At 40.2% G+C, this 26,679-nt stretch overlaps 1 protein-coding gene and 1 pseudogene across 4 annotated transcripts in view; one reads left to right on the forward strand and one right to left on the reverse strand.

Moving 5' to 3' along the window:
* STX12 (syntaxin 12) overlaps positions 1-20,738 on the reverse strand; it is a 33,953-nt gene extending 13,215 nt beyond the window's left edge. Inside the window, exons 1-5 of one of the 3 annotated variants that reach the window (XM_082441069.1) lie at positions 20,467-20,729; positions 18,038-18,159; positions 7,161-7,230; positions 5,492-5,591; positions 1,199-1,336 (exon numbers count right to left, since the gene is read on the reverse strand). In XM_082441069.1, coding sequence (XP_082297195.1) covers positions 1,199-1,336; positions 5,492-5,591; positions 7,161-7,210 — 288 coding nt within the window. In that variant the 5' untranslated portion in view covers positions 7,211-7,230; positions 18,038-18,159; positions 20,467-20,729. Of the gene's footprint in view, positions 1-1,198; positions 1,337-5,491; positions 5,592-7,160; positions 7,231-18,037; positions 18,160-20,466 lie in introns of all 3 variants that reach the window. The other 2 variants (XM_082441068.1, XM_082441067.1) reach the window with 2 other exon arrangements.
* The window catches only part of LOC309650224 (glycine cleavage system H protein, mitochondrial pseudogene), a 126,151-nt pseudogene extending 99,946 nt beyond the window's left edge, over positions 1-26,205 (forward strand). The window contains exon 2 of the transcript XR_014268814.1: positions 23,596-26,205. The product of XR_014268814.1 is annotated as a glycine cleavage system H protein, mitochondrial pseudogene (transcript). The remainder of the gene's footprint in view (positions 1-23,595) is intronic.
* The last annotated feature ends 474 nt before the right edge of the window (positions 26,206-26,679 follow it).

The following is a 26,679-nucleotide window of genomic DNA, read 5'->3' on the forward strand; positions in this document are numbered from 1 at the left end:
TTAAACCACACACCTGTTAAGTTTTTAATTTCCACATTATATTTTTCAATTCTAGAAAATCTTTTGACTCTTTACAAAGCTTTTTGTGGTTTCCTGCTTCCTGCAGATGTGTTCAAGATCTTCTATTTCTTTAAACCCAATAAGTATAGTTATCTTATAATTCTAATATATTAAGTCTTTATAGGTCTATTTCACCTCACTTTTGTTTCTACTAGTTTTTGTCCAGGGTTATTTGTTTATTTGTGTACCCTGGGCTGCTCACTACACTTCAAAAATTATTTGAGGGTATTCTTTTAGGGCTAGGATAAAGGTGTCTAAACAGAGAGGATTTGTATTTGCTTCTGTCTGGCACGTAGGTACTCAACCAGACCAGGACTACTTGAAGCTTTAGGCTTTTGGACCATTCAGGTAGAATTTGGGCAGTAAATCTGCCTGAAGGTTACTTTGTGGTACAACTTACTGTCTGGATTTCCCCTCCCTCCTGCCATCCTCGGTGCTAATGCGATCTTTTTTGCAGTCTGCTAGGGGAAAGGAGGGCTTACTTTTCATTTTTCAGGGCCCAGTTTAATTTGAGGAGCACCTTCTTTTAGATTATCCACCATGCATGGACTCTTGGCTTTCACTTTTGTCCCCCTTCATGCCATGAGGACATCGAAACTGAATCTAAGTCGGCCCTCAGTAAATGTACTCAGTGGAAAAGCCATTTCAGTGCTCTGCTTATGTCTATGGGTTCACACCTTCTCTTAGACTTTGACCTTAATATTTTCATGGCTCTTCAATATTTTTAAGAAGCTGGGTTGTTAAAATCTAGTATTTGTTAATTCTTTTCAAAGAGAAGTCTAGTCCGAATAACCTAGCCTGCGATATTCTAGGAAACAGATGTATTTTTTCTTTTTTTAAGTTTTTAACATAAGATCAACATGACAAGAAAAAAGAAAAAAGAAAATTACACACAATTCTACCTGTCACTTTTGTAAATCTTTGTGCACACTCCTCTCTAGTCTAGTGTACAAAGTGACCATATGTACACTTTTTTTTTTAAACAAAGGGTATACCAATCTGACATTTTCACAGCAGCTAATGTCTATGTTTATTATTTGGAGGGATAGTAAGCAAAGAAAATGGTCAAAAAATTTTTAAAAACTTAGGCAAGAACATCCTGAAATTTGCAAAGGTCTTCTTTTGGAAATAAACTTACAGAAAGACGAGATCCAGCTCTTGCTCTGGCAATACTCTCCTTTTCCTTTTCAGATACCCTTCTCTGCACAGCCTGGAAATTGTTTAAGGCTGCAGAGAAGTCATTCATGAGACGTTCCTTCTGAAGTTTCTGCTGGCGCTAAGGAAATTAAATAAGAACTTGAAATTTCACATTAACCCAGAATCATTTGGTTTTAATTCCCATTAAAAGCAAAATTATACCTCCTAAAGAGTTCCAACTAGGAAAATTACTATGAAATAGGCTCTTCCTTAAATTAATAAATTTGTCCTTTTCTAACTCAAATCCCTGGTTAATACTATAGGCCAAGTCAGAGTTTTCCTTCTTTCATTCTGACAAACCTGGGAACTGGGTATCATTTACCTGGTAAGGGAATCTCAGAGGGAACCACAATTCAAAATGTTAGTTCCCAGGAGAATCTAAAAGCAGAATACCCAACAGAGATTGTTTTCTTGCTAAAATGTTAAAACTGTATTCATCTATACTGAGTTCACAGCTTACCTGAAAACCATGGAATCATTTTCCTTCACACTGTAGTGACGTTCAAAATCTTTGAGAACCTGAAAACTACTTTGTAGGGTTACAAGCTACCTTTACTAAGCTTACTGATACTACGTCTCAAAAAACACATACTGAGAGCACTTGCTGTGTGCTGAGAACACAGAAGTAAAAAGTCACCCCTGACCTCAAACAGCTTATCATCTATTTGGAGATAGAGAATTTAGATATACAAATAACAAATCAATACAAATAATTGTTATATTCAATTAGTACTATACAGAGTACTGTACACATTATACAGAGGCAAGTATAATCAGTAAGAATCTAAGTGATCAAAAGGCCTCCAGAGGAGGTGGGCACTGAAGGAAGAGTAAGGCGTGAAGAGCAGAGAGAAGGGGGAAGGCGAATCCAGGCGAGGGAACAGTGTGAGCAAAGGCATGGTGGCAGAAATTTGCAGAGGATCTAGAAAAAGATAGTTTGGCTGGAACCAAAGTCTTTTTCATGAGCATAGCTAAAAGATAAAATTGGAAAAGCAGGAAAGGGGGTGGCCACTGCAGGTTTTAAATACCAAGATAATGAGTGTGGGATTCAACCTCTAAAGAACAAAGAGCAACAAAGATTTCTATGTGGAGAACACGACGGGTACAAAATCATAACTTAGAAAAATTAGTCCGTGATGGTGATGGAATGGGAAAAAGAAATAAGTCAAAAAGATGACTGCAATAATCTAGATTTAGGGTTAGGAAGACGTGGTATCAGTAAAGGGAACACAAAGAAATGAATCTAAGAAATATTATGTGACTGGCTGTGGGGAAAGGGGTATAAAGTCAAGAGATGACTCAAATTTCACACCTGGGAGAGTGATGGTAATACTGAAAGCAAATTTAGATAAAGGACTTTTTATCCCTTTTCTGGGATTTTAATTTTTACATAAACATTATAACAATAGGGGGAAAAAACCCATCACTCCCCAATCTCATTATCCAAAAATACTATCTTTTAAGTATATCATTAACATTTTCCATGTTACCGTACTCTTCACAATTATGGTCTTTGTTATATAATACTCCATCAAGTTGATCTAGTAAATTTTAGGTAAACATTCCTTCTAGACTGTTCCATTTTTAACCATTATAAATAAAGCTAAAGTGAGCCCCATTGTAACAGCTAATATTTATACAGTGCTTATCATGTACCAGTACTGTTATAAGTACTTTATATAATAACTCACTTAATCCATACATCAACCTATAAATTAGGTACTATTATAGTACCTATTTTACAGATCAGACAAATGAGGTACAGAGAGGTTAAGCAATTTGCCTATGATCACACAGTAAATGGCAGGGGTAGAATTTAAATCCAGGAAATTTGGCTCCAGAGTATACAGTTGGTTTCTTTTTCTTAGAACGCAGACACATTTGCATGAGTGGGAACATTAGGTTAAAAGGCACAAACTTTTTTATGACAATAAGCATTGTTAATCAGCTTAGTTAAGAGGTTTGGGTGAAACAGGAGGAATTCAGTATAAGACAACACATTAAATTTTAGATGAAGGCAGCATATTCAAGAGGAGATGTCAGAGCAGGAACTGGCAATATGGGCCAAATACTTAGAGGTTTAGGGGCTAGGGCTTGAAAAAGATCTGGGGATCCTGTTCATAAAGGTGACAGGAAGCTCATAAAAGTACAGTAGAAAAGACTCCTGATGGAGAAAGCATAGAGTAATAAAATTACAGGATCAATGGCAGAGCCTTGGGGCACACCCACTTCTAGGAAGATATAAAGTCAGAGAAGGAGGCTGAGACTCAACCTGGGGTAAGAGAAAATAGGCCAGAAAGGGATCACCAGAGTTGGGAGACATGAAAACTACTTTGTAGGCTTTACTACAGAGATCATGGAAAGAAGAAGAAAGTTTCAGTGAAGACAGGATGGGCAAGAGGATCAAATGAAACAAAGAAAAGTGAATAAACTCAAAAAAGGCCACTGGATTTAGCAACTAGAAGATTGCTGATGATAGCACATAAGTATGAGAAAAATGCTGAGAGTAGGATGTATGGTTTGATAGTCCAGTAACAAAAAGATGGGTGACAGGGCTAAGATTAATTAGATAAAGAAACAATTGAAAGGGAAAAGAATATTCAGCACAATAGGAGGAAGGGAATCAAGGATTTGTATTTCACCAGAGAAAATATGTCTGTAGATTTATTTCATGTTCTTAATGATCCAAGATAATGGAAGGGAACAAGAGCATGCATAATCCAAAAATAAATTCTATTTGATTTGGGAATACATTAGATTTATTTTTAAGCAGACTGAACTTTATATTTTGCTTAGGCTACTATTTAACACTTAAGTACTTTCAATACTCTGTTTACATCAGACTCTTAGACTCCCTTTTTATCACTGCTAAAACTATCTGCAAGTGTGTATTCCCTAAGTGCATAGCTGAGAGGAGGAAAGGGGTGATTTGGGAACAATTTGAGATAATGAATGGCAAGGGGGAACTGGTCCATAGGTGAAATATCAGCATGAGTAACAAAACAAACAGCACATGTGGATAGTCAAAGGGTGATTACATTAAGGTTACTACCTTGTAGCAGGATGACAAAAGCACCTAGTTTTGGTTCTTTTCTTTTGTGCAAGGGGATGCCAAAACTCCAAAGACTGAACATATACTTCATTAAATGACTTGCCAGGAATGGGTTAAACTGATGATTTTCAAACTTTTTTGATGGAGACACAGAATAAGAATGTAACATCTTGACCTAGCACCATATATATACATATGTATGAAAGTTTCATTAACAGTATTTACCCTTATTACATGGTTACACACTCTGATATTTCTACTTTGTTTCATTTTTATAAATGATGATCACAACACACTAAAATTGTTTTATGTTCCAATAGTCACAATGCACAGAAAACCCGGGATAGGGAGGTGGTAGGCTTCATCTTTAGAGCCATCAGATAGGATACCATCATTTAAAAAATGCAATGATAAAAAGAAATGTAAGTTAAGTGCTCCCATGAATGGTACAGAAACTAAAAGCAAAATAGAATCATAATAGGCTAAGATAGATGGAGAAGGTTTTTGCCCTGGAAGAGAGAGGATTTGAGGCAGACCATGAATAATAGATTAAAAAGTCAAGCCACAATGGAGGGGGCACATCTGACTTCAGGAACGTCTGAAGAAAAGGCACGGCATATCAAGGGAACAATGAATTCCAGTAAAAACTGTGTGGTTTTAAAGGATTTAAATGGCCACTGAAGAAAATGACTTAAATAGAGGAATCTATTTCCCTGAGCATTTCCTCAACCTGAGACCTATAAATGATTCATGATGCGACATGAAAGTGACTACAAAATATAAAAGACGTCTGCTTGAAATTTATAGATACAGGATACAAGCAAACTAGGATCAAGCCTGAAAGCATAAAGCTGCAGGTCAAACCCCAACAAGATGCAAACATTGACATTCTTCTCCAGTTAAACCCATTTACTAATATATTAATATATTATTACTAATAACAGCAGCCGCAACCCATATTGAGTACCTACTAAATGCTAGGCACTTTGCAAGATCTGGTGCATACATTCTTTCTGTTGTCACAACAGACACTTATCCATTTTATGAATAAGGAAACTGAGGTTCAGAGAAGGTCTATCTAGAACCAAAGGCCAAGTTATTTTTGTTTCACACACTGCCTCTCCACAAACACGAAGTCCTTTCTTATTAAAAAAACAAGCCAAAACCCCACAAAATACCAACCTGTTCTGAAGTAGATAAAGGAAGGGGCAAGGACCCTAATTCCTTCAGTAATTCATTTGTTTCCTTGGCAAGCTGATTTGTAGAGTGTTGTAACTGTTGCCTAAGAGAGAAAAGATATGTTTTAGGATATTCTCACTTCTTGAGAGCTGCTGGTATCAGTTCGTTCTCAGAGTGTCTCACAATGCAGGGAATGAAAGGGCCACTTGAAGAAATGGGTTCCTAGATGCCCAGGTTCACAACAAAATTCCAGAAATACTACCCAGTCATGCTCACCTCAAGTCGTCTTCATATTACTGAGTAGAAACAACCTGCCTCAATGAAACCTGCTGACTGGGTATTTTAACTCCTTGGGGAGGAAGGAAAAGCATTCTCAGCAGTTCTGATAGAAGAAGAGCAACTGCCCCCACACCTCAATCTAATAGTTTTAACACACTGAACGCTCTCTCAAAACTCTCGCATTGATTTGCCCAGGAGTTCTGCACGGGTACTGTCTGTCACAGTTCACTGACTAGTGACAGAATCCAGGCACTGGAGGTTGGATGAAATGTACATTAGAAGCACAGCTTCCACCCTAGGGAACAACCGCCAAAGATCTACTCCCACGCTCTTGCTTAAAGCTCATGCTTTTTCAGCTTTATCCTTGGCTCCCTACCTGTCCCCTAGGCCTGACTTTCTGGCTCTTCCCTCCAAAACAAAGAAGCCCTATACTGTGTAAAAAAATGTAACGAGCAGAGGGAGAAGGAAATTAAAGAGGGAAGAATGTGTGCTATGTTAAGTGGGATTGAAAGGTAGTGGAAATACAAAAAAGGCTCCTTTCAGTCATGGTTTCCTCTACTATCTGGCCACTTCTACAAAGGGTTTAAGGGAGGACAGGGAAACCACACCATTAATTACTAACGTTTTTTTCACTGCAAAGGGGTCTCCAAGATAAAAAAATATAAATAAATAAATAAATAAATAAAACAAGGGAGTCAAAACCAAGAGGGAGACAAAACAAACAAACAAACAAGAAAACCCCAAGAGGGAAGTCCATCAGAAGCCTGAGCATCGCAGACAGTACTAACATACCCAGAGCTATCTCACATCTCCCTGGAAAAAGCTCAAAGTAGTAAGTCATTCTCTCACTTCACAATGTCTAGGACAGGAAACAAAGAATATTGTTCAGTATGTTTTAAAGATGAAAACTAGAACTTCTAAAAGCAGAGATGGAGTTAAGAAGGGCATGATAAAAAGAATCTATTCCACTGTTCTCTCCCTCAGACTCTCCTCGGGTCATTCTGAATACATTTTTCTAATATGATAGACAGCTGGAAATCCAACCAGATTAGACGAGCGCTGTATATCATCAGGAGGCCTCTGCCAACAAGGAAGCTCATTTAGGCAGAATGTAGTCTAGAGGGTAGGGATTCCCTCTCTGCTTCCCTAAATTGTTCTGCTAAACTGCCCAAGGGAGGAAAGAAGCAGCGTTCAAGGACTCTGAGAGGCAACGGAGATCACAACCCATTAATATATTTTGTTGCTCCTCTTCTAGATCCAGCTATGACCTCATGTCCCACTGCCTCTCATTCTGATTTCACAGGCCTGAAACCTCAGCTGCCAGGCAGCAAGGGTATTAAGTGTGTCCCCAAAAGGCCCTCACAAATCCCAACCTTGTTAGGAAGCTACTCACAGATTTTCCTGTAGCTTGCTTGAATCTTGCTTAGTTCCTAGTTGGCTCATCAAATTCTTTATCTGAGCAGCTGGGGAGAAAAGAAAAAAAGATTTATTGAAAAGAAAAATACAGGGCTTCCCTGGTGGCGCAGTGGTTAAGAACCCACCTGTCAATGCAGCGGACACAGGTTCGAGCCCTGGTCCAGGAAGATCCCACATGCTGCGGAGCAACTAAGCCCGTGTGCCACAACTACTGAGCCTGCGCTCTAGAGCCCGCGTGCCACAACTACTGAAGCCCACGCGTCTAGAGCCTGTGCTCCGCAACAAAAGAAGCCACCGCAATGAGAAGCCCATGCACCGCAACAAAGAGCAGCCCCCGCTCAGCAACGAAGACCCAACACAGCCAAAAATAAATAAATAAAATAAATAAATTTTAAAAAAAAAGAAAAATACATTCATCACGAGCATCCTAATTCTCAGATCACTGGTCTCTCTCCACATCCTGAATAAGTACATACAACTAATAGAAAGCATGCTATGATCAAGACCTTGGCATATATATTCCCATCTAAAGCTACTTATAAGGTCCGCCTTTCTCCTCTAGAGTAACTGTGCCACTAAGTAGAGGATGGTGGTTTTGTTCGTCACTCCCAAAGAACTCCCACATTTTGCCAGATTTCCCATGGCACTGGTTAAAATGTTTGTCGCTTTTGGAATGGCCTTGATACCAAATATCAATTCACAACAATAAAAATTTAAATTCACTAATATACAATATTTTATACAGCAAACATTTTTGGAAAGACAATGTACACTTATTATTAATAATAAGTTACCACTAATTGAGCACCTCTATGTGCCAAGTACTATATTAGGAGCTTTGTATATATAATCTTATTAATTTTCATAGCAACAGTCTGAAGTAGATGTATCTTCACTGTGCAGATGAGGAAATATATTTAAAGAAGTTAAATATCTTATATAAGGGCACACAAAAAGTAGCAGGGCAAAAAAATCAATCCCAGGTACATCAGACTCCAATGCCTATTTTTTAACTACGCTGTCTGTAGACAAACAGTATATCGTTTTGTTCAGATTACTCTACCTAGATACTGTGCTAAGATTTGGAATGGTCATGTTTGAATCCTAGATGTTTAAGCCCCTAGGCCTGGACTAGGAAAGCAGAGGTCCAGAGGAATGGATTATCTCTCAATAAGGAGAAACACCAGCCTGCCTGGGAATCTGAACACCCCTGTCCCTCACTGACTTCTGCGACAGGAATAGAGCCCCTGATTTCCCATGTCCTGCTTTCTATTTTCTTTTTCTGGTTGGCAGGGAGGACGAGGGAGATTCATTCATTCATTCATTCATTCATTTGCAGAGCTTGGAATTTTATTGTGCGACTTTTTAGTTTGTTTGCACGCTTGCATTTTAAGAGCATTCCCTGTCTTCTATTGCAAATAGCTGGAATACGGAACACAATAATAGAGTACTTTTTGCCCAGGGGAAACACAATTAATTATCTTCAAGTTTCACTAGAACTTCAAGAGATAATATAACACAACAGGTAATATATGGCTCCTCTAGCCAAAAGACAGTGTCCTTTGTGAGGGCCTTTCCTACTCTCTCAGGATTAATGCCCAAGTTTCACTTGTGAAACACCAGACTGCTAAATGACTGGCTTAGTGGAAGAAGATGAGGAAACCAATGAATACTGTATCATTTGTATATATCTCATAGGAACAATATATAAACAAGGTTTCAATGTCCAATGAAAACGAAATTGCACTTATTAGAATTCTAAATTTTAAAAATTAATTGTTCCTGGACTTCCCTGGTGGCGCAGTGGTTAAGACTCCGTGCTCCCAATGCAGGGGGCCCAGGTTCAATCCCTAGTCAAGGAACTAGATGCCACATGCATGCCGCAACTAAGAGTTCACACGTCAGAACTAAGGAGCCCACGTGCCACAACTAAGAAGCCCACACGCCGCAACTAAGGAGCCCACGTGCCACAATTAAGGAGCCCGCGTGCCACAATTAAGGAGCCCACGAGCTGCAACTAAGGAGCCCACCTGCCGCAACTAAGACCCAGTGTAACCAAGATAAATAAATAAATATTTTTAAAAAAATAAATAAAAATAAAAATTAATTGTTCCTTATGATAGGATGTTTCTTAAATAACAAAATTTGGGGGTCAGAGTCATAACCTTGGCCCTAGTTAGGTCACCAAGGGTAGTAAAAAGGCAGGCTGAAGTTTATTAAGTACCAGTTACCTTACAAAAACACAGATGTGTTAATAGCCTCTAAGTCTGTTAAGAAACAATAATTAAGCAAAATCTTCTAGGTGATTTCTGGGTGACTCTACTCCTAAGTAGAAACTGAACAACCTAGTCCTTAGCAGCATGTACAAGTTATTTCTCCTGTAAAAAAATCAATAAACAGAAACCTCAGTTAAACAGAGTTGGGAGACCAGAAGGGGGAGCTCGCACACCCTGCCACAACAGCTGAGCCCAAATGCTATGAAGAAGACTCTTCTCAGCCAATGAAAAGCCATGGACTGTTTGTTTGCTATACCCCTCCCAACTTCCTTTTCCCCTTCCCTTGCCAGGAGGGGGTTTCCACTTGGCTAGCCATGATTGCAGACCCCAAACTGCAACTCTCTGTTGATCGTGAATAAACCCGTCTTTGCTGGAGAAATATCTGGCAGTCTCTTTGTTTTAGGTCAACACTCCCTAGCCCAAATCCCTGTGTCATCATGGGTGTTACAAAGCAAAATTCTGCAAAGTCAAGAATATACTGGTTTGTAACACTTCAAATTATGATTTTATCTTATTTTGAGACCATTTTTTAAGTAAAACTATAACTCCACTTTTACAATGGAAATATAGAATTCACTTGATTAAAAAGTTGCCTTTTGACAAACTTTCCTAAAATATATCTATTCTATTAAATGAGGGTTTTTAGCTTATTGGTTCCACTGGAAAATGTAAGCACTATAAAATACTGCATTCTGCTAAAAAAAACACTATGTAAGATATAATAATCATTTTTCATCACTAAGATGTATAATGTCATTCTTACCTAAGTCAAATGGGAATCAGAATCAAAGCTGTCTACTGGCTGGCCAAAGAAATAATTTAAGAAAGAGCACAGACATTAGCATTTACTGAGCATTCACCATGTGCCAGACACTGGGCTACATACTTGATGTGGTATAATAAAAGATATATTTGGTCTTTGTCCCCAGTTCTTGGCATAAAGCTCCCAAAACCTTTGGAATTTCCTGAGTGATAGTAGTGTCCTTCGTTATTCATAAAGGGTTCCTTTGGAGCATACTGAGTTTACCTATTGAAGTGACAGGGTAGGGCTCCTGATAGGCTTAGGTTGGGTGGGGTTAGTCACCAGAAAGACCAAGTGATTATCAGGTTGGAACTTTCAGTCCCACCCACCAACCTCTGGAAAGAAGAAGGGGGGGGCTGGGGGGGGAGAGGAACCTCATTTTAAACTCTATAAATTCTTTTTATTTATTTATTTATTTATTTTTGGCTGTGCTGGGTCTTCGTTTCTGTGCGAGGGCTTTCTCTAGTTGTGGCAAGCGGGGGCCACTCTTCATCGCGGTGCGCGGGCCTCTCACTATCGCGGCCTCTCTTGTTGCGGAGCACAGGCTCCAGACGCGCAGGCTCAGTAATTGTGGCTCACGGGCCCAGCCGCTCCGCGGCATGTGGGATCTTCCCAGACCAGGGCTCGAACCCGCATCCCCTGCATTGGCAGGCAGATTCTCAACCACTGCGCCACCAGGGAAGCCCTCTATAAGTTCTTGAACTAGATTTGATGAGCTTCCGGACTGGTGAACACACGGAGATGCGGGGAGGGTGTCAGCGCTCTGAGAGAGCACGTAAGTTCCGAGCTCTTCCCACATACCTTGCCCTAGGCGTCTCTTCTATCTGGCTGCTCCTGAATTATATCCTTTTATAATAAACCAATTATCTAGTAAGTAAATGTTTTCCTGAGTTATGTGAGCTGGACTAGCAAACTAGCTGAACCTGAGGAGGGGCTCATGGGAACCTCCAATATGGCTCACTGGTCAGAAGCACAGATAAGAACTTGGACTTACAATTGGCATCTGAAGGGGGTGGGGTGGGGGGAGTCTTGTGGGACTAAGCCCTTAATTTGTGGAATCTGATGCTAACCCCAGGTAGTGTCAGAATTGAGTTAAATTGGAGGACACCCAATTGAAGTCCAGAGAATCTGATAATTGCTTGGTGTGTGGTAAATCCACACATCTGGTGTCAGAAGTATTGACAGTGGAGGAAACACAGAAGTGTTTTTCCTTCACACTTGATAAGTATTATCTTATTAGATAAGCATTATTACAGATGGGCACACTGAGGCTCACACTGAGTGTTACAAAACTCATTCATTCATTCATTTAGAATACCTACTTTACACTGTTATATGCTCTAGAAGATATTGCTCTCAAGAAGCTTACATTTTAAGGAAAAGAGATAATAAGCATGTATCAGGTAGTGATAAGTGCTATATATATATAAAGAAAAATAAATTCAGGTAAAGGCTGGTAGGGAGAGGGTACTAGTTTACACAGGGCGGTCAGAGAAGACTTCTCTGATGAGGTGACACAGAGCAGAGACCTAAAGGAAGTGAAAGATCAAGCCATGCGAAATTTCTGGGGGAGCTTTCTAGCAGAGAGCATTAAGCACAAAATCCCCAAGGCAAGAGCACTTGTTGTGATGGAGGAACAGGAGGCCCAGAGGGAGCAAAAGAGATGTAAGAGAGAGGGGGGAGCCAGATTACATAGGGCCTTGTAAACTAGAGCAAGGACTTCGAATTTTAAAGAAATGTGAGGCCACTGACGGTTTTGAGCAGAGTGTCATAAAAACCAGAATTCAAACCCAGTGCTAATTCCAATAACTATATTTTTTATGCCACATTAGGTTCTCTCAAAAGGCTGACGCTTAAAGGAAATACACAGAACGCAGTGACTTAGGGCAGGCCTCCGTTTCCCAGTGTTCCACTTCGCCCCACCCTGCTTATCTGATAGCTTCCTAACTTAATAGCTCTCTGCTCCAGATAGGCTGATGCCCTTGCTCTAACCTGCTCCCTTCCCCGACTCCCTCTGACCTTTGCGAAGGTTCCTGTGTACTCACCAGAGTCCAGCAGAGTGCCAGCACCCAGCGGGTAATAAGTAATTGCTGATTAATTGAGTTAGCCTCTGTTTTATGTCATGCCACTTTCAAGGCAGAAGATATGAATGAACATGAGCTAGGAATAATGAGACCTAAACTCTGAGCCAGATTCGACCACTAACTAGATGTATGGCACCAGACAAGTCATTTCATGTTGCTGGGTCTCTTTCACCAATTGTATATGATATTCAGGTTTAACTAACATATATTGAGTACTTACTATTTGTCACAATATTTACTATTTGTGTGGGGCTTTTTATTCATTAAATTATTACAACTATGTAAGGACTAAATGATTTCTAAGTACTCCCACCACTGCTCAATGCTAAAATTCAACAATAATGAAGAAGCTCTAGTCCCAGAATGATGCTGTGTAACCAAGCAGTGTTTTTGCAAGCCAGAGTTTGGCTTAGAGAGACTCTGCCTGTGTACAAATGGGACTGGACTGACTATATGCCTCTGGATGGCACTGACCACATTCTACTCATTTTTGTATTTGCATAACCACACACACATACATACCCCTCCAGAAAATAGTTGGTTACAGGGTGACATATAAAGGTAAATGTTACCGGTATGGCAGTTCAAGGAAACATCTCATCTTACTGACTGTCTTTATATAAAGCATTCTCCTTAGAAACTCTAGAGGTATGTCAAAGTTTCAAGTTGTTAATCATCTATCAAACCATATTAAATGCCCTAGAGAGCAAAGGGGACTTTACAGACTATGGGGGGAAAAAATCAATTAAAAATCAGCTGTTCTTTGTATATTCTCAGCTGAGAACTTTTATTTATCTAGACTTTTCTGACTTCTTTTGTTTGCTGAGATTACCTGAATTGGGATGGAGGGGTGGGGGGGAGGAGGACTTTATAGGGTCACTTACTAGTTAAGCACCAGAATGAATCCAAGCTTCCATCAATTCTATCTAAATTCCTGCATATTGATATTTTCCTAAAAGTTTCCAGCAAGACTCAGGTATCAGATGCCCCAAAACTCAAATGATAAAGACAGTGGTGTCTACGTTTACTGGAAGTATAATTTTTTTGTATACCACCCTCCATAACCACCACCATCAGGGGTTTATTTGAAAATAGTGACTTAATGACCCATCTGTTTTACAACTAAGAACTGTATCCCTTAATCCTAAAGCACAAATAGAAATAGAATAGTGTGAATGTTTACATACACACTTATTTTCACTTGAATGTACTTAAAATGTCAAAAAGTACAGTGATACTTTTTGGAACAATTTTTATCAAAATGGGCTACGTCTAAAAGGGTTTTCTGGTCAGCTTGGTTAATGAGAAAACTCCTTTTCTAAGCATTCTAGTAAATAAAAGTTTTACTTTAGATTGATTTGTCACAATATTTTGGATGAAAATAATTGGGTATCTATCCTCTACGAAATGCTACATAATCCTGGAAACCAGATGACTAGGCCTCAGTTCCGTGTAAGCAATTTTGTTATTTTTAAAACTAGGCCTCAATTTCTCCTATCACTGACCTCTCATTTTTAAAAGCATGTCCTGGCTAAAATTTTTAAAAGACTATGAAGCAAATCAATTTCTCGCACATTACAGCTAACATCCACACTAGAAACTACTCTAAACTGAACACTCTTCATGTGCTTTTAGCTGATATCACTTTAGGCAGAATGTGAATCTCCAAATGAACCTTAATCCAAATCAATGTCTAGTCATATCATAAGCAACTACCATACAGGTAAAAATTTCTTTATCTGAGAGACTCGAATGCTCTAATTCAGTATATTAAACAAGCAAATATAAATTCAAAGAAAGAGCATTATTTACATTAAATGAGAAAATGATAGCCTATGTGGTCATTATTACAATGAAGTCAACTCAGTGTCTTACTCTGAAAATTAGGTTTGCACTGTTTTTGCAAAGCTACAATGAAAATGACCTGACTTTTTAAAAGTAGCCACTATAGAATTTCACTGGTGGCGCAGGGTTTAAGAATCCGCCTACCACGGGGTGGTGGTGTGATGAATTGGGAGACTGGGATTGACATATATACACTAATATGTATAAAATGGATAACTAATAAGAACCTGCTGTATAAATAAATGAATAAAATAAAATTCAAGAAAAAAAAAAAAAGAAGTAGTATCTCTCTGTCAACTTCCTAAGACAGGAGAGATTTCTAGCAACAACAACAACAAAAAAGAATCCACCTGCCAAAACAAGGGACATGGGTTCGAGCCCTGGTCCAGGAAGATCTCACATGCCACAGAGCAACTAAGCCCGTGCGCCACAACTACTGAGCCTGCGCTCTAGAGCCCACGAGCCACAACTACTGAGCTCGTGTGCCGCAACTACTGAAGCCCGTGCGTCTACAGCCCGTGCTCCGCAACAACAGAAGCCACCGCAATGAGAAGCCCGCACACCGCAACAAAGAGTAGCCCCTGCTCACCGCAACTAGGGAAAGCCCGCGCACAGCAATGAAGACCCAATGCAGCCAAAAAATTAAAAACATTTAAAAAAAAAGTAGCCACTATACTACAATAGTAAAGCTCTAAACTAAACTGAACATGAATACTAAACATCAAAGGTATAATCTTCTATTTACCATACCCATGACAGGACACGAACTCGTTAAGAGCACAGACTCTCAATTAAGACTGCTCTGTGTTATTCCTGGTTCCACCACTTCCTAGCAAAAGTTTCTATTCCTCTGTGCCTCAGTTTCCTCACCTAAAAAATGGGAAAAACAAGAGAACCCTCATATGGTTGTTGTGAGGATGACCTAAGATAATATGAAGCTAAATTTAGAACAGTGTCTGGCACTTAAAAGAACTCAATTAAGGATAGCTATTATTATCGAACTCGAGACCAAGAAAAATGTACTTAGCAATGATAAAATCAATTAAGTACATATCGAATGCTAACTACATATCCACTGCTGTGCCAGGCACTGAAGCTAAAGACAGCTGTACAGTGCATGATCGCTATCCCCACAACAAAACTAATAGTAATCTCTCAGTTGGAATAACAAGGTCAAAAAGCATGAATTAAAGACTACAGAATAAAGTAAGTGCTAAGCTTGCAAATTCAAAGGAAAAAAACAAAATGATAGCTAACACTTCTTAAACAATGTTGCAGGCACTGGTTTAAGCACTTTATATAAATTACCTCACTTAATTCTCACAATCCTGTGAAGTAGAGTCTATCATTAACTCCATCTTATAGATGAGGAAACTGTGAAATAGAGAGGTACAGCAATATGTTTACATGGCTAGTAAGAAGCAGATCTAGGACGCAAACCCAGGCAGTCTGACTCCTGAGCCTGCTCACTTAACTACTAAACTATAGTGGAGCAGGGGGCTCAACCAATGATATCACCATTTACTGAATGTCTACTATGTACCAGGTACTAGACTAGGCACTTTCAAACATCCCACTTTAACAACACCATTCATTTTACATATGGGGTAACAGACAGAAAGGGGAACTAGCCTGCCCAAGGTGAACAGTACAACACAGAGGAGCAAGGACTCAGTCACAGATCTGCTGAGCCTAAGGCCCAGGCTCTTCCTGACCTCACTCTTTCAAAAGCAAAGGAAGGCTTATTTACAAGGGGCAGGATTTAAGCACAACTCAAAGGATTTTTGTAATTTAGGTAGCTAGTGAGATAGGGAAAGATTAAAGAAAGGAGGAACAGAAAGAGCAAAAACTTGCAGCAAAACCCTGTGCTTAGGGATGTTAAGAAAAACAGCCTGCCTGTAACAAAGAGAAGTAGAAAATATGGCTAATTTGGGTTAAGATGACAGAGACAGTGAAAGCAAGGTGGAATGTTAAGATCTGATGCAGCAGACAACAGAGAGCCACCATAGGCTCTTGAGAAGGTGAGTGGTATAATGAAAACAGGACTTTAGACATACTGCTGATAGCCTTATCAGGATGAACTAGAATGGGAACAGAGACACTGAGACTATGCTGCTGGACTACAGAGGCTGAGATCATGAAGACTTATGAGGAGGACAATGAAATAAAGAGCAAGGGGCCAATATGAAAATAACTTTGAAAGAACAACCCAGAGGATTGCACACGATAATCAGTTCTAAAAGTTCAACTGCTTTTAATTTTTTTAGTAAACAGAATCATATCAATAAATTAGCAACGTTGGGCTTCCCTGGTGGTGCAGTGGTTAAGAATCCGCCTGCCAACGCAGGGAACATGGGTTCAAGCCCTGGTCCAGGAAGATCCCACATGCTGCACAGCAACTAAGCCTGTGCGCCACAACTACTGAGCCTGCGCTCTAGAGCCCGTGAGCCACAACTACTGAGCCCACGTGCCACAACTACTGAAGCCCGTGCGCCTAGAGCCTGTGCTCTGCAACAAGAGAAGCCACCACAATAAGAAGCCCGCACACCACAACGAAGAGTAGCCCCCGCTCGCCACAACTAGAGAAAGCCCGCGTGCAGCAACAAAGACCCAACACAGCCAAAAATAAATAAATAAATTCATTCATTCATTCATTCATTTTTTTAAAAAAATTAGCAACGTTAAAGAACAGAAATGATGTTCTTTAATCTCTTCAGAGATAACTTGGCACCTGTTAACGTTATTTCCTTATATCTGCCTCAGCAATACTTGCCCAGACCCTTCGTTTCACAATAGGCAGAGTCAAGCAGTTTTCTTCTGTAGCCCACACATACTGATAACAACCCCTTGTACCAGGCAGTCAACCTTAGCTGTACCTATAACAACCCACGCGGTGGCCTGCCGTATTTCAGGCTGATATGCTCAGCAATTCCAAACCCACATATGTGAAAAAAACCCACAGTTGAGAAAAAAGAATAGCTATTCTCTCAAATTTTCAACAGATACAGGTCCTTGCAGGACTATATGGATGTGGGCATATGTCTGGGAGGTCACATTCAGACTGTATACTTTGGTATGCTGGCCACGTCTGGGGGATGGGCACCAGCCTGATAAGTGGGTAGAAGCAATGTCACCCTACCAATTTCAAATTCCCAGTGCCTCACTAAACAATCCCAAGGGGAGAATTCCAGCTCACACTGACTAGGGTCATAAGATGTGGTAGGAACCACACAGCACAAGGTAAATGAGTCAGGAAGAGTTCCAAGATGGTAGAGAAACCTCATTCATTCAAATCTACTAAATACAATTTACTAAGCATCAAGACCCTAAATGATATGATCCCTGGCTACCTCCCTGGCCTCTTTTCCTACTATGCTCCCCTTCTCTAACTGCAGTCCAGCCACACTAGTCTCCTTGCTATTCTTGAAAGCACTGAGGTCTTTGCTCTTGCTGTTCCCTCTGCCTAGGATGCCTTCCCCCAGTTACTCATGAGGTTCTCTCCCTCACTTCATTCAGGTGTCTATTCAAACATCACCCCCTCAGAGAGGCCTTCCTTGACCAACTGATGTAAAAATATAAAATAGCACACCCACCCTCTTGCTCTCCTCACTCTCTGTCCCCTTATTCTTTTCTTCATAGCACTTATTATTTCTCAATATTGTTTATATATGTGCATGTATGCATACGTGTGTATACATACACATACACAAACACACACACACTATCAGGGCAGGGTTTTGTCTGTCTTGCTCATCACTCCATCCCCAGTGCAGAGCAGGTGCTCATAGAATATCTGTTGAACTGTGCATGAATGAATCTAACATATACTTGGGTCTGAGATAAGTACTAGAAATATAAAGATGAATAAGTCATGTCCCATTTCTTCAAAGGAACTAACAATCTAGCAGGAGAGGCAGACACACCACAAGAAGAGAAAGTTCCACAGCCTCAGGTATTTCCCATAGCTTCCTATGAAGAGTAAAAAAAAAGAAAGAAAAAGAAAAGTCACTTGTAACTTGAAGTGTTAACTGCTATAAAATTGTAATATTAATTAAAAATTATAAAAAGGCTGAATGCTGGTCGTAAGAGACAGATCTGGTTTCAAATTTAGGTATTGCCATTTGTTAGCTGCGTAATTATTTAACCTTTCTCAGCCTGTTTCCTAACCCATAAAAAGAAATAATATTGGTAATTACTTCACAGGGTCGTTACAAAATTAAGATAATGCATGTAAAGCACTTATATTGCCTGGCATACAGTATGTACTCAAATGTTAGCTATTAATGTTACTAACAAAATGAATCCAACTATCCCTTGAGCCTGATGCCTAATCAACAGCTAAACCTTATCAATTCTATGACCAGACACCTCTCCTATCCTTTCCTTCTTTTCATTTTCAGATCCTAACTGGTGTCTCTGATTCCAGTCTCTCTCCCTTCCAACTCAATTTACACATTTCTAAAGAATTAAATCCAAACCCCCTTAGTGTAGCACTTAAAGCACTTCATGTTTGGGCCCCAACTTACCTTTCCAATCCTATTTTCCACTACTTTCTGGACTCCACCAGTCTAGCCAAATTAAATCACTCTACTTTTCTATACACACCACATGCTTTCCCACTACCATGCTTTGTTCATTTTATTCCCTCCTGGAATGCTCTTCCCTTCTTTACTCTCGAAAGTTCAAATCCTTTTCACCATCTTTCCAGACCTAGCTCAAATGCCAATAATGCCTTCCCTGGCCTCTCCCAAGTGAAAAAGGTGTCTTTCTCTCCTGAATACCTATAATTTTATTATATCTCTTCTATAGTAGCAATCCCTTTCAGTCATTATGTATGCCACAGGCTCCCTGTTAAAGGAATCCATGTCACTTCCCATAATACTACATGCCTCATACTCAAATACATGCAGAATGAAAATTTCACAAATAGACATTAAAATTATATTTGGCCTCAATAAGAAACTTTCAGTATTGAACCAGAATATTCTGATCTAACCTGTATTACAGCTCCCTCACAAAAGGAAATTGGAACACAAAGTACTATACTTTCTAACCAGTGGTCACATTAATTTTTGTTTCAAATTTCTGGATTTAACAGACCACATATTCTTCTTTCCACTTCCAAAGTGCCCAGATTCAAATGCCTTCCATCAGAAACTTCCCTCTCTCATTATATATTTAAATTTAAAAGCTAAGTGATAGATTGTTCTTTAAAATACAGAACATAATTGTAATTCAGGACCAACTAGTTCTACCTATTAACAGGGTACAGCCAAGCTCACGAAAACACAATAATAAACAACAAGGATGATGATACCATTCTTTCCAAGTAGTTGCTGCTGCTGACTTCCTGTTTATAAGGCTCTGAGCTAATTTTCAGGCACACGAAATAACGTGTATTTGACTCATTCAACTACAGTATCATTCAGACCCTAATGGTGGGGAGGGAGTTTTAAGACAAGCAATGACATTCTGAAATCCACCACCACCTCTACCATGTCTTCCTTGCTGTGTGATTATGGCCATGTCCCTGAGCTTCTCTGTGTATCATGCTTGTTCAAAAGAGTAGCTAGGTGGGGAAGGAAAACAAAAGCCTCATTGGCTTGAAATCCAAAAATATATGCAAATCTTTTGTTACAAAAGACAAAAGAATGTAAACTGAAATGTTTTTGGTGAATTCTCTTTATTAAAGTAGAAGTCATCTCACCCCTCGAATACAAGTCATTATATCTGATTTCCAAATTCCTTACAGGAAGAACTGTATTAAAATCACCAAAACACATGCACTCTCCACTTCCCTTAACTGAAAGCTTCTGACTTCCAAGAAGCCAGAAGCTCAGCAGAATGTAAAGTCTAAACCAGGAAACAACTCCCGATCCAAGCTGACCAAAGAGGAAAGCGAGGTGGGTGGAGGGAGGCAGATGACAGGAAAAACCAGGCTGACCACTGCAGCCAGTCGACTCATTCACTGCTCTGGAGGGAACACACACACACACCCTCCCACCCTGCGGCTGTCAGGACTGCTGTCTTGGCCCCAACACCGTAAGAGCAGAACTCCTGAGAAGAAACTCGAGCTGCAGCTGGGGCTCCGGACCTTCGGAGTGCCTGGGCCTGGCAGACTCGGGGATAGCAGCCCGCCGTATCCAGAGCAGAGCACCCAAGACGGCCTCAGGTGTGGCCCTGGCCGTAGCCCTAGCCGGGCTCCGCGTCCCGGCAGCCTCACCCGGGCCTGTCCCCGGGACGGCCCCCGCCCCCCAGCCCGGTACCCCGGCTCACTGGCTTGGCTGATCCGCTGGATGTTGCCGCTGCACGTCTGGATGATGCTGTTGAAGTCCCGGAGCGGGGGCCCTGAGGCCCCCGGGTTCCGGTACATATCTAAGGGACCGTAGGACATGACGAGGAGCCGAGACCGACTCGCCCTGCACCGCGCTCCTACCGGAAGCAGCCGCCAGACCCGACCAGCAGGCTGACAGGGAAACCGGGAAGAGAAAGGGCGGGGAAGGGGATAAAGCTGCGTGAGCGCTAGCCCCGCCCCCTCGCAGCGCGCACACATCCGCCCTGGCTCCCCCACATTGCGCAGGCGCCTCTGGAACTGGTGTAGGCACGGTAGCTTAGAGACGTGACGCCCTGGAGCTTGGGGATGCGGGGCGGGGCGATGACATCATACCATTGGGGCTCGGATTGGAGAATCTGAGGTGGCGGTGTTGTTTATCGCCAGGGCACGGTGACAGAAGGCAAGAATTTTTCGATTAGCATAAAATTGTACCAGATGATCTCAGCCCTAACATCCTATTCTGTTCTATTCTGAGCATTCAGGCCCAAATATGGAGAATTCGACAGCCTTGAAACCCAGATCCGTAACCAAACTCCTGAAATTCCTCACTCTGCTTCCATCCTCTAGGGCTTTGTTAAGATTTGTGGAGCACTTTTATGGTTTACAAATCACTTTCATTTCTCCCTCCACCCCTCTTCTAGTCTAAACAATAAAATGATAATAATAAGATTTCTTGAGCACGTATTATTTGTGATCCCCTCACTGCAATTCAGTTGTTCATAAGCTCTTTCACAGCAAGGGACGATGTTCTAACTATAGTTTTACCTTCAGACTAGATAACGGACAATCGATTTTTTTAAATGTTGAAGTAAAGTAACTCGACAGAGCAAGCGTTATTATTTTCCCTTTTACAGTTGAGAAAGTTAAAACCATAGAGGTTAATTTGCTTTTCTGAGATTTGACTGCAAAACCCAAACACTAAGCTAATTGTATTGTCATCTTGCTATGTCCCTAAAACGCATTCTCATATTACCAAATTCATTCTCCATCTAAATCCCTCCCAGATAGCTTCTTCATCTATATCCCAAGCCAGGATTTCTTGGAGAACTAGACTCTCAAATTTTTAAAATCATTCTCTTAAGGAATTTGGAGTGTATGACCTCAATGTTCCCATAGAAGACTGCATTTTCTGAGCGTATGTTAGATGGAAAGACAAGAGTAGGAGGATTTTGCTTTGGGAGGAGATCAAGATAGAGAGAAGTGAAGGGGAACTGGCAGTGTTTGTTTCCTGTATTCTCCACCCCACTTCACCCCAGTCTGCTTTGCAATCTCTGGGGAATGGCCAAGAGAGGAAGCTGCTTGCCTGTGTAGGAGGGGACCCTAGATGGGTGAATGAGCCTGCATTCAGCCTTAGAGCTTTTGTAAGCAATGCTGTCTCTATTTTTCGTTGGAGCATTTATAAGAGCAATTTTTTTCTCTTTAGAAAAGGACAGACGACATTTGGGTCCTCTCCTTCTGGTTATTAAAACCATACGATTTCTTAGAATCCATAGTTTTATGTCCTACCTTATAGTAAATCGTGTACATTGTACTTTTTTACCTATAAAATAGTCTTGAGAATGTTTTCATTTACATTGGATTCTATTTAAAGTGAAGTTCAGTAAAAGTATTTTTCTCCTAGGATTGAAAACATAGTGGTGGTTGTTATTGTTGGTTTCTTTCTCCAGCTAAAATAAAAAGTGGTTTTCCATCTGTGCCATGGCTATCTTGTGCTATCTCTCATAGCAATACATTTGTGCCGTGCAAATACTAGATGTCAAATGAACATATATTGAATTTATACACGAATAATAAAAAATAACTATCATTTCTTAAATGCCCATCCAGGTAATGTGAACACATTTTACAAAGTTATTGGTAATACCCGAGATAAAGCCCATCTGATAAAGTGGCTTTATCTTTATATGGTCTGACAAAGTTAGGTTTATTAACTTACTGCTGCAAGGGGGACTACACACCAGAGGAATCATGGGGTATCTCACCAAGCACGGGAGAGGTAGAATTATTCCAGGATTTGGAAAGATGGAGTGTAGGTAAAATTTAAAAGAAGCAGTGTTTTTGATAGCCTCAAAGCACACCAGGCTATGTGTAAAGGGATTATCGTCAGGCCTGAGCTAACAAGAAGACTCAGAATCCTGTTTCCTTGGAAACTACAGCGTGGAGATAAATGTGGAATGCTGTATCTGGAAACCCCTTATCTGAAGCTCTGCACCTGGGTTGGAAATTGAGGCTGCTTCTCCATGTCAAAGTAACTCAGGTCCTCCAGGCGAGAGTGGAATATTCCGTTCTTACTGATATTTCAAATAGCAAATTTTCTGAAAAAGCAGTGCTTTTAGAAAATGAGGTTTCTCAGCATTATGTCTTTTTGCTAATTGACAAAAACAGTTTTCATGGTTCGAACCCATCAAGGTGAGATTAGCTCCTTGGTAACAGAAAGGAAACTGGTCTTCTCTAGAGGTTCTGGGCACTTGCCCAATGTCATCCAGCTATTAAATTGCAGAGCCATGATTCATACATATTCTATGATCCAGCAATTCTACTCCTACCTATATACTCAACAAATGTGCATCCATATGTGTTCCAAAAACCAAGTATAGGAAAGTTCATGACAGCATTTTTTACGACTAAGCAGCATTTCTCTGTATTAATTTTTATTGCATCGTAATTAACACACAATAGAATACACAGGTATTAAGTGTTCATTTCAATGAATTTTGACATTGGTATATACCCACGTAACCACCATCTAAACTGAGAAATAGAACACTTTCACTGTTACCCAAGAAAGTTTTTCTTCAGGCTGTGTTCTTTTTTTTCTTTTAAGAGATGCTTTTCTTTTGTAAGTCACCAATGTCTTTTTTATTTTTATTTATTTATTTAAATTTATTTATTTTATTTATTTATTTTTGGCTCTGTTGGGTCTTCGTTGCTGCGCGCAGGCTTCTCTAGTTGCAGTGAGCAGGGGCTACTCTTCGTCGCGGTGCGCAGGCTTCTCATTGCGGTGGCTTCTCTTGTTGTGGAGCATGGGCTCTAGGCGCGCGGGCTTCAGTAGTTGTGGCACACGGGCTCAGTAGTTGTGGCTCGCGGGCTCTAGAGAGCAGGCTCAGTAGTTGTGGCACACGGGCTTAGTTGCTCCACGGCATATGGGATCTTCCCAGACCAGGGCTCTAACCGGTGTCCCCTACATTGACAGGTGGATTCTTAACCACTGCGCCACCAGGGAAGTCCAGGCTGTGTTCCTTTCTAATCAATTCTCCTCATCCGCAGAAATCACTGTCTGATTTTTATCATTACAGATTAGTTTTGCCTATTCTCAGGCTTCATCAAGAAGGGATCATACTTTATGTATTCTCTAGTGTTGGCTTATTTCAATTAATATAATGTTTTTGAGATTTATCCATGATATTGCATAAGTCAGTGGTTTGGTCTTTATTGCTGACTAGTATTTTATCATATGCTCTTACTACAATTTGATTATCCATTCTGTTATTTATGGGCATTTGGATAGTTTCCAGTTCGAAGCTATTATGAAGATGGCCAGAGCAACGTTTATTTTTACAAGTTCCAAACTGGAAACAACCCAAATGTACATCAACAGTAGGATGGATAAATTGTAGTATCATAGAGCATGAAAATTAATGGCCTACTGTTATGTGAGTAATGTGGGTGACCTTGTCCAAACATAATGTCTAGCAAAAGAAGCAGACAAAAATGAGTACATTCTGTATTATCCCATATTTATTAGGTTCAAAACCAGCAAAATGAATCTATATTATTAAAATTCAGAATAGCATGTAGTTAGTTTCTTGGTTTGGTTTGGTTTGGCTTTTTGCCTTGCTGTGCAGCTTACAGGATCTCAGTTTCCCGACCAGGGATTGAACACAGGCCACGGCAGTGAAAACCTGGAATCCTAAGCACTAGGCCACCATGGAACTCTCAGTTTTGAGGAAGAGAGGGAGTGACTAGGAATGGGCACATGGGATGGGCTAGGGTGCTGGTAGCAGTCTTTCTTGATCTGGGTGGTGATTATATAACTGTGTTTACTTTGTGAAAATTCATCAAGTCATACATTTGTGATGTGTGTCCTCTTCTGTATATATGCTACACTTCAGTAAATACATCTCATATTTAAAAAATAAAGTATCATTATCACCAATATGACAAGCTTTCTGGGAAATGTAGGGAAGAGTCAGTGGAGAAATTCAAAGAAGTTTGCAAAGAAGTCTGTGTTAAAATTAGCACTCATCATATATTGCCAGTGGGAATGCAAACTTGTACAACCACTTGGAAAAGTTTGTCAGTTTCTTAGAAAATAAAACATAAATTTATCACACAATCCAGCAATCCCACTGCCAGGTATTCACCCAAGAGAAATGAAAGCACATGTTCATATAAAGATGTGTATGCAAATGTGTTAGCTTTATTCATAGTAACCAAAAATTAGAAATAACTCAAATATCCATCAGCTGCTGAATAGATAAGCAAATTGTGGTACATCTATACAATGGAAAACTTTTCAGCTATAAGAAGGAACAAACTACTGAACCACGGAATAAATTTACTGAGACGTGCAACAACATGGATGAATCTCAAATGCATATGCTAAATGAAAGAAGTCAGACATGAAAGTCTACATACTGTTTGATTCCATTTATATGACATTCTGGAAAAGGCAAGGCTATAAGGATAGAGATCAGATTAATGGTTGCCAGGGGCTGGAGCTGGGGGAGGGAACTGACTGCCAAGGGGCACAAGGGAAGTTTTTGTGCTGATGGAAATGTTCCATGTCTTGATACACAACTGCACACATCCATCAAAATCTTTTTGATCTATACACTGAGAAGGATAAATTTTACCATATGCAAATTATATCTTATTAAACTTAAAGAAAAATGGCACTCTAAGGATCAGTGTAATGAAGTGGCACGCATGAGGTGGGTAATGTGGAGTTGAAAAAAAGATATAAAAGTTGTGTGTTGCGTGAATCTGGGGATAAAGTGATCTGGAGATAAAGTAACTTTGGAAGCAAAAAACAAGTGAACATATATGTTCACTCTATTTTGTCACTGTTGTTTTCTCTCTCAAGAAACAGAAAATGACCCTGCGAACATAGCGCTGCGAGTGGCGCGCAGCGTGCGGGCCGCGGTCTGCAGCCGGCGCGCCATCTCTGCGCCCAACGCGCCCTGCCCGCTGCGGCCCTGGGGACTGCGCCCTGGGAACTGCGGGCGGGCGCCGTCCGGGCGCTGCGCACCGGCCCCGCTCTGCTGTCGGGTCGTAAATTCACAGACAAACATGAATGGGTAACAACAGAAAACGGTGTTGGAACAGTGGGAATCAGCAATTTTGCACAGGAAGCTTTGGGAGATGTTGTTTACTGTAGTCTGCCTGAAGTTGGGACAAAATTGAAAAAACAAGAGGAATTTGGTGCTTTGGAAAGTGTGAGAGCTGCTAGTGAACTCTATTCTCTATCAGGAGAAGTAACTGAAATTAATGAAGTTCTAACAGAAAATCCAGGACTTGTCAACAAATCTTGTTATGAAGATGGTTGGCTGATCAAGATGACACTCAGTAACCCTTCAGAACTAGAGGAACTAATGAGTGAAGAAGCATATGAGAAATACATAAAATCTATTGAGGAGTGAAAATGGAACCCCTAAATAAACTAGTTTGAAACAACTTAATTTAGCATAGTTGTCTTAAATTAGTGGTGGATAGATTTTTAAAAAGCAACTTTTAGCAAAAGAAACTACTTGAAACAATGTTGCCTGAAGAAAATACCCCTTAACTTCCTAATGATTTCAGATAAACACTATGCATCTTTTTCACAACACCCTGTGATTTTTAGGCTAGTCTCCAGTTATAATACTCAGAATTCCTGAAATTATCTGTGGTAAAACTAGTTATAAAAATTATGTAATTCAAGGATAACATTGTTATCTTAACCTTATATAATATTGTAACTTGCTTACAGCCATCCCTGGATTTGGGTCAAAATACTCAATGAACTTGCCACTGGAAATAAATGACAGTGCAGAAAAGTTTGTTAGTTGTATAGTGTCCAGTGAAGAACGTTACTATCTTAATTTTGCAATATACTGTGTTTGCTGGTGCTATTTTTATACAGTGAGGCAACAGCCTTGCAGGAAAATAAGAAA

Source organism: Balaenoptera physalus, assembly GCF_965194825.1.
Source record: "Balaenoptera physalus genome assembly, chromosome: 1".
Lineage (NCBI taxonomy): Eukaryota > Metazoa > Chordata > Mammalia > Artiodactyla > Balaenopteridae > Balaenoptera > Balaenoptera physalus.